Source organism: Jaculus jaculus, chromosome 5, assembly GCF_020740685.1.
Source record: "Jaculus jaculus isolate mJacJac1 chromosome 5, mJacJac1.mat.Y.cur, whole genome shotgun sequence".
NCBI classification, from domain to species: Eukaryota; Metazoa; Chordata; class Mammalia; order Rodentia; family Dipodidae; genus Jaculus; species Jaculus jaculus.
The window spans coordinates 29,745,578-29,759,045 of NC_059106.1; the positions used below are offsets into that span (position 1 = coordinate 29,745,578).

A 13,468-nucleotide genomic window follows, 5' to 3' on the forward strand; every position below is an offset into this window, starting at 1 on the left:
AGAAGTCCTGTCTCCTCCAACACAATACAGTATCAGGCTAACAGGCATGTATGGTTAACCCCACCTTTATCACATGGGTGTTGAGAATCCAAATATAGGTCTTGTGTTTGAACAGTTAGTATGCTTACCAATAGAGGAATTTCTACAGGACTCTCAATTTGACATTTTACTGAATGAAGTATTATAAACATGAGAAAACCCATTACTACAATATGAAATCAAAGATTAAACAATCATGACCTCAGATATGTAATTATAAAATTTATTACAATGACAACAATGAAACAGATGTACAAAGTGACATTCTAAATTTGCTGCAATTTTCCATAATTGCTTATGTTTACAATGGGTATGTAGACATAAATGGTCAATACACAGATGTCAGTGAAGGCCTTCCTGGACCTTGCTAGGAAAAGCTTTCCACATTGTATATGTTCATAGGTGTTCACATACGTAGGGATTTCTCTTGAGGAACAGAGAGATACTCCTTGTAAGTGAAAAGTTTCTCACATTCTGTGTATTCATAGGGCTTCTCACATATGTAAGTTCTCTGATGATGGATGAGTACTGACTTGTTTTAGAAAGCTTTCCCATATTCTGTACATTAACAGGGATTCACACCTGTGTAAGTTCTCCCAGGAGCAATGAGGGTAGGGCTACAAACCTGTATTCGTTCTCTAATGTCTAATGAATGGTGAGTCCTAATAGAAAGGTTTCCATATTCTGTACACTGACTGGGTTTCTAACTGGAATGACAGCTATGATGAAGAGCGAGGTACTCCTTGAAAGTAAAGGCAGTCTCACGTTCTGTGCCTTTGTGATGGATCAATAATCTGATATTTAATGAGTGATGAATGGTTATATAAACCTTTCCCAAATTCCATACATTGACAGGACACTTACTTGCATGACTTCTCTCATGAAGAACGAGGTGTGCTTTCTGAGTGAAAGCTTTACCACATTCGGCACTCAAAAGGCTTGTCGCCTGTATGACTTCTCTCATGTACACTGAGGTATGCCATCTGAGGGAACGCTTTCTCGTATTCTGCACATTCATAGGGCTTCTCAGGTTTATGAGTTCTCTCATGTCTAGTGAGAGTTGACTTTTCATAGAAACGTTTCTGACATTGTGTACACTCATAAGGCTTCTTACCCATATGAATTCTCTGATGACGACTGAGGCGCCACTTTATAATGAAACCTTTCCCACAATCTGTACATTCATAGGGCTTCTCACCACTATGAGTCCTTTCATGTTTAGTGAGTTCTGACTTCTGATAAAAAGCTTTACCACATTCTGCACATTGATAGGGCTTGTCACCTGTATGACTTCTCTGATGACAAGTGAGGGTCAACTTCCGAGTGAAAGCTTTCCCACACACTGTACACACATAGGGCTTCTCACCCGAATGAGTTCTCTGATGACAAATGAGGGAATCCTTTGTAGTGTAAGATTTACCACATTCTGCACACTGATAGGGCTTCTCACCTGTATGATTTCTTTCATGAACAGTAAGTTTTGTCTTCTGAGTGAAAGCTTTTCCACATTCTGCGCATTCATAGGGCTTCTCGCCTGTGTGATTTCTCTCATGAATAGTGAGTTTTGCCTTCTGAGTGAAACATTTCCCACATTCTGCACATGCATATGGCTCTGCACCTGTATGAATTCTCTGATGTCGAATGAGATGACATTTGATAGTGAAAGCTTTGCCACATTCTGCACATTCATAGGGTTTCTCACCTGTATGAGTTCTCTGATGACGAATGAGGAGCCACTTCCTAGTGAAAGCTTTCCCACATTCTGTACATCCGTGGGGCTTCTCACCTGAATGTGTTCTCTGCTGTGGACTGAGATCTAACTTTGTGTAGAAGGCATTCCCACATCCTACACACGCACAGTGATTCTCACCAATATGGATTAGTTGATGTTGAGTGAGGCACACCTGGCTAGTGAAAGCTTTACTATATTCTGTACATTCAGAGTGCTTCTCACTTGTGTGAGTTCTTTGAGGACTGGTGTTCTGTAACTTCAAGAAAGTTTTCCTGTTCTCTTCAACCTCATATTCCTTCTTCTCCCTCAGAGACTGACATGGAGTGTGAGTACAGTTATAATCCAAAAATCTTTTGCACGTTTCAGACATCAGATTACTTGTGTGCTGTGACTCCTGGTAACACACTGTCATACATTCTTTACCTTCATAGCATTTTGTACTGTCCCAGATTTTCTGATGAACAATAGCATAAGTGTAGAGATAAAAAGAAAAAAATAAATAAATAAACTTGTTAGATTTTTCATATATATATATTGAGCAGGCAATTACCTAGCATGTCTTCCTGAAATTTTGTAAGCTATGATTCATTAGTACAATATTTCATACAATCAAGTTTCATTTTTCTCCTATATGTAAATTGTAATTTTGAGAACATGATCCTACATACATCATGTTCAAAAATTTATTTCCTGGCACATGCCTTTAATCCCAGCACTTGGAAGGCAGAGGTAGGAGGATCACTGTGAATTCAAGGCCACCCTGCAAATACAGAGTGAATTCCAGGCCAGCCTGTGCTAGAGTGAGGCCCTACCTCAAAAAACCAAAAAAAAAAAAAAAAAAAAAAAAAAAAACCCAAAAAACCCCAAAACAAACCAACATCATTTCCTTACAAGATCCAGTTCTTGAGCTATACAAATAAATGACATCTAAATAGTGACTTTAATGTATGACTACATGTACTAATATGGCCTTTGTTTAGAATGTTTTTCCCCAGGGGAATATATTGAAATGGCTTAGGAAATGGCTCAGTGGATAAATTCACATGCTGCAAATATTGATGAGACAACTTTGATTTCTCCACATTCATACAAAGTGGCACACAGATCTGTGATCTCAACTTGTCCACATCAAATGGAAAGTTGAGCCATATAGTCCAAACATTCATGGGTCAGTAGACTGGTGCACACCAAGAAAAGGAGCCAAACCACAATGTGAAACAAGGTCTCAATTGAGCGGAAGGAGAAGGCGCTACCTTCATATCCATGGCTAGCACACATTCACACTCATATTTACATACTCCCAAGAACCTACATATTCACATGCATCAAAAGATGCATTCAAAGTATCACCATGAAATTGGATTATTCTTATGTGGCTTAAAATCCTCAGGATGTCTGAATGGTTGTCGATGAATTAAAATTGTCTCCACACCACTTCTTCTCAGGCTCTTTATGCAAAAATTGTACATCTCATATGTGTTCACTTCTATTGCAAGTATGTATACATGATGTGTGCATCCAAAGGTACGCATCTTTTAAGCCAGAGGCAATTAAGACATCTTCCTGAATTGTTCTCCTCTTCCATTTGGAGAGAGGGTCACACCAGGACCTGACAGTTATAAAATTCTTCCCGGTCAGCAAATCCTAGGGATTCAACTCTTTCTATACTGCCATATTATAGGTACATGCCACCACATGACTACTTTTACATGGGTATGTGAAGCCAAACTCAGGTACCCATGCTCGGGCAGCAAACACTTTGCTCACTTAGGAATCTCCTCATGCCTGAGTTAAGTTCTTTAGGAAACTTTCTCAAACAGTGTCCACTCATTGTATAAAGATTTTAAGTATTTTGAGAACACATAGGAAAATCTGTTGACAACAATACAAATATATTTTGATGCATAAATTATTTGGAAACAAAAACATATTTAACTTACTTCAACACTTTCTTCATATAATATCTTGCTATTAGTGATTCCACCTTGCCACAAATGGCCTTTGTGATTTTTCTCAGTGGTGTCAATTGGGTCAGTAACTAGGAACATCAAATGACATTAAGAATGTCATTATATATAATTACACTTGACATTTTTGTGCAATGACATTGTAATATTGTGCCTTATTATCCTCACAGAAGTTGTAAAATAGTATTGACTTGTCATAGCTTTAAATTTTGGTACATTACTATTAAAAATTTCTTTGTTTTCCTCTATTGAAAGATACGAAGATAAATGTCCACCTTTTCTCAGTTTCTATGTTGTCTTTATATTATAACTTTCACCTTTTGTTTTCTTAGTTGAGCCATTCTCTATTTCATTAACTTAAGATAACATAGAGTATCCAACATAGCAGCAATTTGCACATGCCACATGGGAAGATTTTCTTCACCTAGCTACAATTAGGAGGCATGGATGGTTAAACATTTTCTCATTCTCAGAGGGAACATAGGTGACAGGAAGGATTCTAGTACACTTTCCCTTGAATTTGTTCACTTCATCCTGAGAAGAAAAAATATATAATTTTTGGTGGAGTTATCAAGCAAATCATCTATATCACAAAGAAGAATGCTTCTCAAAAATTATTTTTTCCCTTTCATGTTTCCTATAACCTATTAATCCCTTTGCACTACGTACTCTTTAGGTAAAAATAATAGCTTTTAGCCAGGCGTGGTGGCACATGCCTTTAATCCCAGCACTCTGGAGGCAAAGATAGGAGGATTGCTGTGGGTTTCAGGCCACCCTGAGACTACACAGTTAATTCCAGGTCAGCCTGGACATCAGTGAGACCCTATCTTGAAAAACAAAAAAAGAGCCATCAAAATTATGGACTGGAGAAATCCCAGCACTCGGGAGGCAGAGGTAGGAGGATTGCTGTGAGTTCAAGGCCACCCTGAGACTCCATAGTGAATTAAAGGTCAGCCTGGGCTAGAGTGAGACCCTACCTCGAAATACCAAAAAAGAAAAAAAAATTATGGGCCGGAGAGATGGCCTAGCAGTTAAGGCATTTGCCTGTAGAGCCAAAGGATTCCAGTTCAACTCTCCGGGACCCACGTATGCCAGATGCACAAGGGGGCCAATGTATCTGGAGTTCATTTGCAGTGGCTGGGGGCCCTGCATGCCCATTCTCTCTCTCTCTCTAATGAATAAATAAAATATATTTTAAAAAGTAATAACTTCTACTGAAAATGAAATGGGGCTGAACAGATGGATTAGTGGTTAAGGCCCTTGCCTGCAAAGCCTAAGGACACATGTTCGATTCTCCAAATGCCACATGAGCCAGACGCACAAAAAAAAGTGAGGCAAGCGAAAGGTCACATGTGTCTACAAAGTAACACAAGAGCCTGGTGTTCGATTGCAGTGACTGAGTCTCTGGCACACCTACTCTCTCTCTCTCAAAAAAAAAAAAAAAAAAAAAAGAAATGAAATGGGTGACAGGGTGATAAGACACTGTTAAGACACTGTGCTTACAATACAAAGTCTGGAATCTATTCAATTCCGTAGCACACCAGGAAAAAAAAAAAAAAAAAAAAAAAAAGAACAGAAACAAAACACGGAGAATGGGGAATTCTTTCTTTAGGACTAGATTTAGATACAAGTTGGTGAAAACAGCTCAATATAACTCATATTGAATGTGATCCTTTCTTATTGACTTCCCTTGCTCAGTATTCAAGCACTGACCTGGAGGTTTCCAGACTGAAGCTCCTGCTATACTCCAGGGCCCAAATCCATGCTCCAACTTGAATATCACATCTGGCTTGGTCATGCAGTGCCCTGTGAGTGGAAAATGATATACATATTATGCCAGAGTATAACATGAGAGACAACAGCTCCAGTGCAGGGACTGTGCTATAATTAGTGAATTAGAAACTTCATTGAGTGGGTTTAAAATTATATTCTTTACACTCTACAATATAACTTACAACTGACATAAAATAGAGAACCTCTCCTACACCATCTGCCAATATCAGGAGCACCTCTGCAGAACTCAGGCCTCCAAGAGACTAGAGGCAACCCCACACACACCTCACAGCATCCTGCACAGCTGATGTGAAGAGCAGACTGAATTAACCAACTGAGCCAAGCTTCACCAAAGGGGGAATCAACTTCACATTCAATGCTGGTGAGATAAAAGGTCACCACTAAAGGTTACTGGGCAGTTTTACATGAGGCAACGCAACCCCCATGCCAGGTATATAGGCTTGAACTGGAAGTGCTAATTACAACCTTCATAGCAGGGGAGGTTGCTACAGAAAAGAATACCAATAAAGGAAACAATATAAAGCCTGTCCCATTAAGACAAAAAAAACTGATTTCTAAGATTTCACTGATAGACATCTGTTATGCCACTCATAAATAAGTTGTGTGTTTGATATTTCTAATTTTATAGTGCGTTTTCTCCTTTCTTCTATTTTTCCTTTCTTTTGTCTTGCCACTCCATCTTAGCTCCCTTCCTTCCTTCCTTCCTTCCTTCCTTCCTTCCTTCCTTCCTTACTTCCTTCCTTCCTATCTATCTATCATCTATGTGTCTATCTGTCTATCATCTATGTATCTATATGTAGCATCCAATTTTATCTTTCTGGCAGGGTGAAAAAAAACCACAAATAGCAAAAATACTGAACATCAAAAATAAGGCTGGTGGTATCATCATACCTGATTTTAAGATATATTACAGACCATAATCAACAGAAAAAGACATTCTCTTTTACAAATGCTGCTGTCAAAAACTGCATACCTATATGAATGGAAATAAAAAATAGGATGACAATAAATCTTGGTCAGTATTAATATACAAGAATCTAAGACCAAGATCAGACCATCAAACCTATAGACCTAAAAGACCTCGATGAAAAAGTGGGGGATACACTTCACCACATAGGGAGAGGCAAAGACCTTCTGAATACAGCCACAATTGCTCAGCAAGAAAGGCCAAACTGCTGGGACACGTGAAATTAAAAACAGTTTTATACACCAAAAGATAGAGCAATGAAGCCACTTACAGAAGGCAAGAATATTTTTAACGTTTATACATCAGACAGAGGATTAGTATCTAAGATATACAAAGAACTCAAAAAAATTAAATTAAAAAAATGCAACAATATAACATAAAAATGGACTATAGAATTGCACAGAGCTCCCTAAAGAAGAAATACAAATATCCAGTAAAGATCAAAAAATATGTTTTATATTTTTAACCATCAAGAAAATGCAAATTAAAAATAATTTGAGGGTCTGGAGGGATTTCTTAGTGCTTAAGGTATTTGCCTGCAAAGCCAAAAGGACCCAGGTTCAATTCCCCAGGACCCACATTAGCCAGCTAAACAAGGTGGTGCATGCATCTGTAGTTCATTTGCAGTGGCTGGAGGCCCTGGTGCCTATTTGCTTTCTCTCTTCTTCCCTCCCTCTCTCTCTCTCTGTCACTTTCTTTCTTTCTCTTTTACAAATAGATAAGTAAAAATGAAATATATTAATAGAAAAATTGAGGTAATATATCTTTCCTGTCAGGTGGCTGCCATCAAGAAATCAGATTACCATATGTGCTGGGAAAATGTGGGGAAAGAGGAACTTTTCTCCAGTTTTTTTCTAGGATTGTAAACTGTTATAGTCACTGTGGAAAATAGTGTGGCGGATCCTGAGACAATCTCAAGAGATTTACCATATGGTCGAGCTACAGTATATATTAGTATATATACTGTATATATTTGCATATATTCTAAGAACTTGACTCCTTACTACAAAGATGCTTCCCTTTCCATTTTTACTTCTGCTCTATTCACAGTAGCTGGGAAATGAAACCAGTGTAGATGCCCATTAACTGATAAATGAATAATGATGATGTGGTTCTAGATACATAAACACAACATTGTTTTATTCATTTGTAAAACATAAAATTATAAACTTTACAAGTAAGTGGGTGGATCAGAAAATGAATGTATTTAAATATCACAGGCTTGGAAAGTCAAATGTTGCATGTTCTCTCTCATGTGTGTATCTAAACTTCAAACGTTTACATTTTATGTCAGTTGGAGTAATAGAGGTGGAGGGGAGGAAGCTAGAGAGGGCCCATGAGTGGAGAGAGAAAAGGGCCTAAGGGGAGGACATAGTAGATATGAAAGCAGAGGAGCAGGAGACTGGTGGAGAAATGGTCTAGGTAGGGAGAGGGGAAACAAAATGGAAGATGTTATGAATCGACCATATGGAAACCTATGTCTTTGCTAGCTAAAGTTATCTTTGTTAGAAAACAGTCAGCCAGGGCAGAAGTATCCTGTCAGGGTGGATATTCAGAAGCCATAGATTGTTACAAGACAATTTCATTATCAGTGTGGGATACCTTCCAGGGAGTTGCCAGTTAAGAAGACCCCATGCCCTCCAAACTTAAAGACTATTGCCAATGTTCTTCATTGCCTATGAGAACTAGAAGGCAAGCACCTATTGCTGAAGACTCCACATGCTTGAGCTGCAGGTCACTGAGAAACTGGGCTGGAGCTAAGCTGGAAGGTGCCTCTATGTTGACCTGCTGTCAGGATGCCTGAAAGATCCATGAGCCTACTGGGGGTGAAAAGTCATCAACAGTCTTATCCAGCAGTGGCCTCTATAAGCTTTATGCCTGCAGGCCAGCCAAATGCCCCAACCTATGCAGTGGTGATTATGGGAAAATCAAAGAGCTCAGCAATGAAATATTAAAAGGAAATAATAAATTTACATGACCCCACAGCTCAAATGGGAAATGGGAGAAAAATTTCTGAGCATAAACCTCGTTATTTTAAAATAACATAGCAGCTAGGTGTGGTGGTGCACGCCTCTAATCCCAACACTTAGGAGGCAGAGTTAGGAGGATTACTGTGAGTGTGAGGCTACCCTGAGACTCCATAATGAATTCCAAACAGGAAGCTGGAGAGATCACAGCTCAGTGATAAAGTGCTTGATTGCATAGCCTCTTGGTCAGGGTTCAATTCCCAAGACCACATATGAATTCAGATGCACAAAGTGGTGTATGCATCTGGAGTTCAATTGCAGTGGAGGATGTGTGGTACACCCATACCCTCCCTATGTCTTCATCAAAAGAATGAATGAATGTTCCAAAAAATATGAGAAGATTAAAAATGGAAAAACATGAAGAAATCTGGCCCTTTAAATATACAGGCACCACCATTAAGAATGAAACAAGCTGCCTTTTGTGTGATCAAAAAGAAAAGACATGAATATATGGTTTCAGTGCAAAACACACATGCAGGTTGTGAAAAGTAAAAAAATTATGTGTCACAGTACAGTTAAAATGAGAAAAATCCAAAACAAATAAAGTTCTAAATACTTAAGAGTAAAGCCTAATGCTACATACAAAATATCCAGGGCTACTACTGAGATGATTTAGCAACTAAGTGAACTTTCTGGGCAAGTACTTGGGCCTGAGGATATCTCAGAGATTGATTGCTGAAATCCCATCTACAGGACCTCCATTGATCGATGGGCATGACAGTGACGGGCTGACTGCAGTCCTGTGTGGAACAGAGAGTGGAGAATCTGTGAAGTTCATAAAAGCAACACAAGCTATGGCATAAGTTGGGATCACATAAGAACGGGCAGAAGAGCAATGGAGGGGAAGATGTAACATTCCCTTCCAACCACAACAGGCAAGGGATCACCTGTCTCACAGGTAAGCCCACAGGGTATAGCATTGGAACAAATACAGGCATATACCATATATCTCGCAAACTCACACACACAATACCACCACCACATTATAGACACAGGCAAGGCCTCATCTTAATACCAATAACATCCTTCAGAGAATTAGAACACTGAGCTAATTAGTATTTCAACTGCCACAAACAGATGTAAGCACAAAGATCCCAACTGTCAAAAACCTTGACCCAAATGAGCAAATCAGAAGTTCTTGTGATTACCACTCAAGGAAAACTACAAAGGTCATAGGAAAAACATAATTGTATTGACATAGAGATCATCCGTAAATGTAATATAACATACAATGTGAATACTGAAATCTGCATATCCAGGGTGATGTTTTCCATCTAATATATCCAACAAAGGCCAAGTGCTAAAAACAGTGTCATATTAACAGATAGAACATAATGCAAGGAAAAGAAATGGGGGTATGCTGTAGTGGGAAGTTGTGATGTCAGTCTATCTGCCTCCGGGCCGCAATGAGGTCAGCAACGGTGCACACTATGTGCTTCCTGCCAGGATGCTCTTACTACACATGGAATGAGCCAAAATAAAATCTATCCTCTTTTCAAGGTGTTTCTCTCAGGAATTTTTCAGAGTAATAAAAGCCTAAATAACACATTCAATGACCTAATCCGCAACGGTTTCAAGAACTTATATTCCAAAGGTACTTCTCATATATACATTGTGTCAAGTAACATGACATCTGTAGATTAAGGGAAGACAGGTAACAGACTCCATCTTAAAAAAACAACAACAACAACAAAAACATTTATTTTTTATTTATTTGAGAGAAAGACAGAGAGAATGGGCACTCCAGAGGTCACAATTGAACTCCAGACACATGCACCACCTTGTGCATCTGGCTTACATGGATCCTGGGAATAGAACCTAGGTCCATTAGGTATCCAGGCAAGTGCCTCAACCAATAAGCCATCCCTTCAGCCCTAGACTCTCCCCACCTTTTTTTAAACATATGTAGAAATCAAATAAAAAGTTGGCAAAATTTTAAATATAAGTCCTGAAACTATGTAGGTCCTAGAATATATAGGAATCATTTCAGGACAATCATGTAGACAGAGTGCTTAATATTTGAGGAAAAAAGCAAAGAGAAGCAAAACTCAACAAATGGGATTACATAAACCTCAAGATCATCTCAGCAAAAGGCAAACAATTAATAGAAAAAATACACATGCAGACTATGAAAATATTGGCAAGCTGTCATTTCCAGAATAGATAAGAACTTTGAAAACCTAAATAGGAGAAAATGATTTGATTCAATCTGGGCAAATGGCCTGAAGAGACGTTTCTCAAGGAAGACATACAAATAGCCCATAAACAGCAACAATGATTCCACTGAAATGAGCAGTGAAGGGCCAACAAAAGCCACCCTGAGGAATCGTTGGTAAATTAAGAATAACAAATCCTGAAATAGTAAGAAATGACAGGAACATGAGCTAGTATAGGAAGAAATGTAGTTTCATGCATCACCAAAAAACTAAATTTAGGACTGAAGCGAGGGCTTAGCGGTTAAGGAGCTTGCCTGCAAAGCCAAAGGACTTCAGTTTGATTCCCCAGGACCCACGTAAGCCAGATGCACAAGGTGACATATACATCTGGAGTTCGTTTGCAGTGGATGGAAGCCCTGGCATGCCCATTCTCTCTCTCACATACACACACTGCCTCTTTCCCTCTCTCCAAAAAATAAATAAAAATATTTTTTAAAAACAACTGAGTTTAGAGGAGAGGCAATATAGCTCAGCAATTCACGGTGCACTTCCAGAGCTTACCAGCCAACTTTCAATTACCAAGACAGCCATGTAAACTGCAGGTCAAAAGTGGAACAAGCATATGGTCTTTGCAGCAGCAACAGTTTCTGGTACTCTACACACACACACACACACACACACACACACACACACACACACACACACAGAGACACAGAGAGAGAGAGAGAGAGAGAGAGAGAGAGAGACAGACAGACAGAGAGGGAGAGAGAGAGGGAGGGAGAGAGAGAGGGAGGGAGAGATTGAGAGAGAGAGAAATTCCTAAAACACTAAGCAAGGAACAATATATAATACCACTATCCCACTGTTGGCTATATAGTCAAAAGAAGTATTCTACACGAAATCTACAGTTCTGAATGCCTGACAACTCATCACAGAAGCTGAGATAGGAAACCAACACAAGTGTTCATGGATAGAGGAAAAAGTAAAGAACACATGTTATGTACAACCTACTAACTGCAGCATGTTGAGAGAAATGAAGATGTGAGCACATACAGTAACATGGACAGAACTGGAGACTGCTGTATGATGTTCTAGTATACTGATGTCCTCTGGACTTGAAATAACCATGACCATCTTAAAATAGAACAGCTCAGAGTCACAGCAATGAAGAGAATCATACCGCAGATACATGACTCTATAGTCATGGTAAAGGGGTGGTTAAACTTCTTTCACAAGAATGCTCAACGAGACTCCAATACAGACTGGCATTTCCTAATGCCTGTGGCATGAAGAGGTATAAGCAGTAAAGGGTTGTGATTGTTCAGACACACCTGAAACCACGTTTGCTCTCAAGCAGGACTTGATGGAGTCTTTCCTTGTGCTAGCTGCTGTCCTCATATTTGTGTTCAGTAGGTATTTCTTCAATGTCTCCCCAGTAAACACAGAAGTACAATTAAGTTACACACAAAAAGAAGAACCATGCATACTCTCATTCTGCTTGCAAGCAAAGCTAACCTCAAAGAAGCAATTAAGCAGTGGCTATAAAACTGCTGAAAAGGTATAGAGGAGAGTGGGATGAAGAATGAATACACAGCATTTCCTAGGGCACATATGGAAGTGCGTACTTATGAGCTATAGTAGAAATTGATTGAATATTTCAAAGTAGTTATCAGAGAGATTAATTTTTATTTTTATTTATTTATTTGACAAAGAAAGTCGGCAGCGGGGGTGGGGGGCGAATGGGTATGCCAGGAATCCAGCCACTGCAAACAAACTCTAGACGTGTGCGCCCCCTTGTGCATCTGGCTAACGTTGGTGCTGGGGAATTGAACCTGAGTCCTTTGGATTTGCAGACAAACTCCTTAACTGCTAAGCCACCCCTCCAGCCCTATCAGAGAGATTTTTAAGGGTTCCCAATACAAACTAGTTCTGCCTGAGCTGACTTATCACTTACCTTTATCTGATTATTCAGTATTATGTAAGTGTATTGCAAAGCCATGTGTCACATAAATATGTAATAAAGAAATGCTATGAAAAGTTAAATATTCCTATATTCATCAACCACAGAGAATGTAATTGCTACTAAGAGTTATAGGGAATTAGACTCACCCAAGAACACCAAGTTGGCGTAGTTATCCAGTATTGCGTCCCTGGAGAGAGTCTTCTGAGCAGCATCCGGCTCCTCCAAGGTGAAGTCCACAGACATGTCCTCAGATGACAGGGACGCCTACAATGACACATTGCTCTTCAACTCAAGTCCACAGCCTTGGTAACCTACTCTGTGGGTTTTACCAGTCTCTTAAGAGGTGTCATTTGGTTTGGGTCATGGAAGTAAGAAAAATGGAGACAAATACCTTCCCTGACTTAATTCAAAGAAATATGACTAAAGATTTGGAAGGAATTACAATACAAAGTCTGCTGCCCACTCTAACCTCACTGAAATATCCATGAAGGTACCATGCACTGAGCTGAGCATCTCAGCTTTATCATGGGCTATTTGAGAGAAAATAGGATAGACTCTCAATCTCTGGGAACAAATGGGTCACGGTACATACAAATTCCCACCTGGACCTCAGGAAAACAAATGTTTCTAAGCTGACAAGTAACCACTCCTTGGTTTAGACATCCCCAACAGTAATGCAGAGGAGAGTAGAGGATAGTCAATTCCTGTCTACTCACAAAAGAATACTTCTATCCTTTCTTCTAGGGTCTGTCTGACAGCCTAGATTCTAAGGTATCCTCACCAGAGGATGAGTCCATCAAAGAGCAAATTCCTGAAATCTCAG

The 13,468-nt window shown here is 39.3% G+C and overlaps 1 protein-coding gene across 1 annotated transcript in view; it reads right to left on the bottom strand.

The window, feature by feature from the left end:
• Nucleotides 1–241: 241 nt before the first annotated feature.
• Nucleotides 242–13,468, bottom strand: part of LOC101600050 (zinc finger protein 883-like) — a 69,855-nt gene continuing 56,628 nt past the window's right edge. The window contains exons 5-8 of the mRNA XM_045148948.1: nt 12,792–12,909; nt 5,452–5,544; nt 3,712–3,809; nt 242–2,225 (exon numbers count right to left, since the gene is read on the bottom strand). Of these exons, the coding sequence (XP_045004883.1) occupies nt 954–2,225; nt 3,712–3,809; nt 5,452–5,544; nt 12,792–12,909 (1,581 nt within the window). The 3' untranslated portion in view covers nt 242–953. The remainder of the gene's footprint in view (nt 2,226–3,711; nt 3,810–5,451; nt 5,545–12,791; nt 12,910–13,468) is intronic.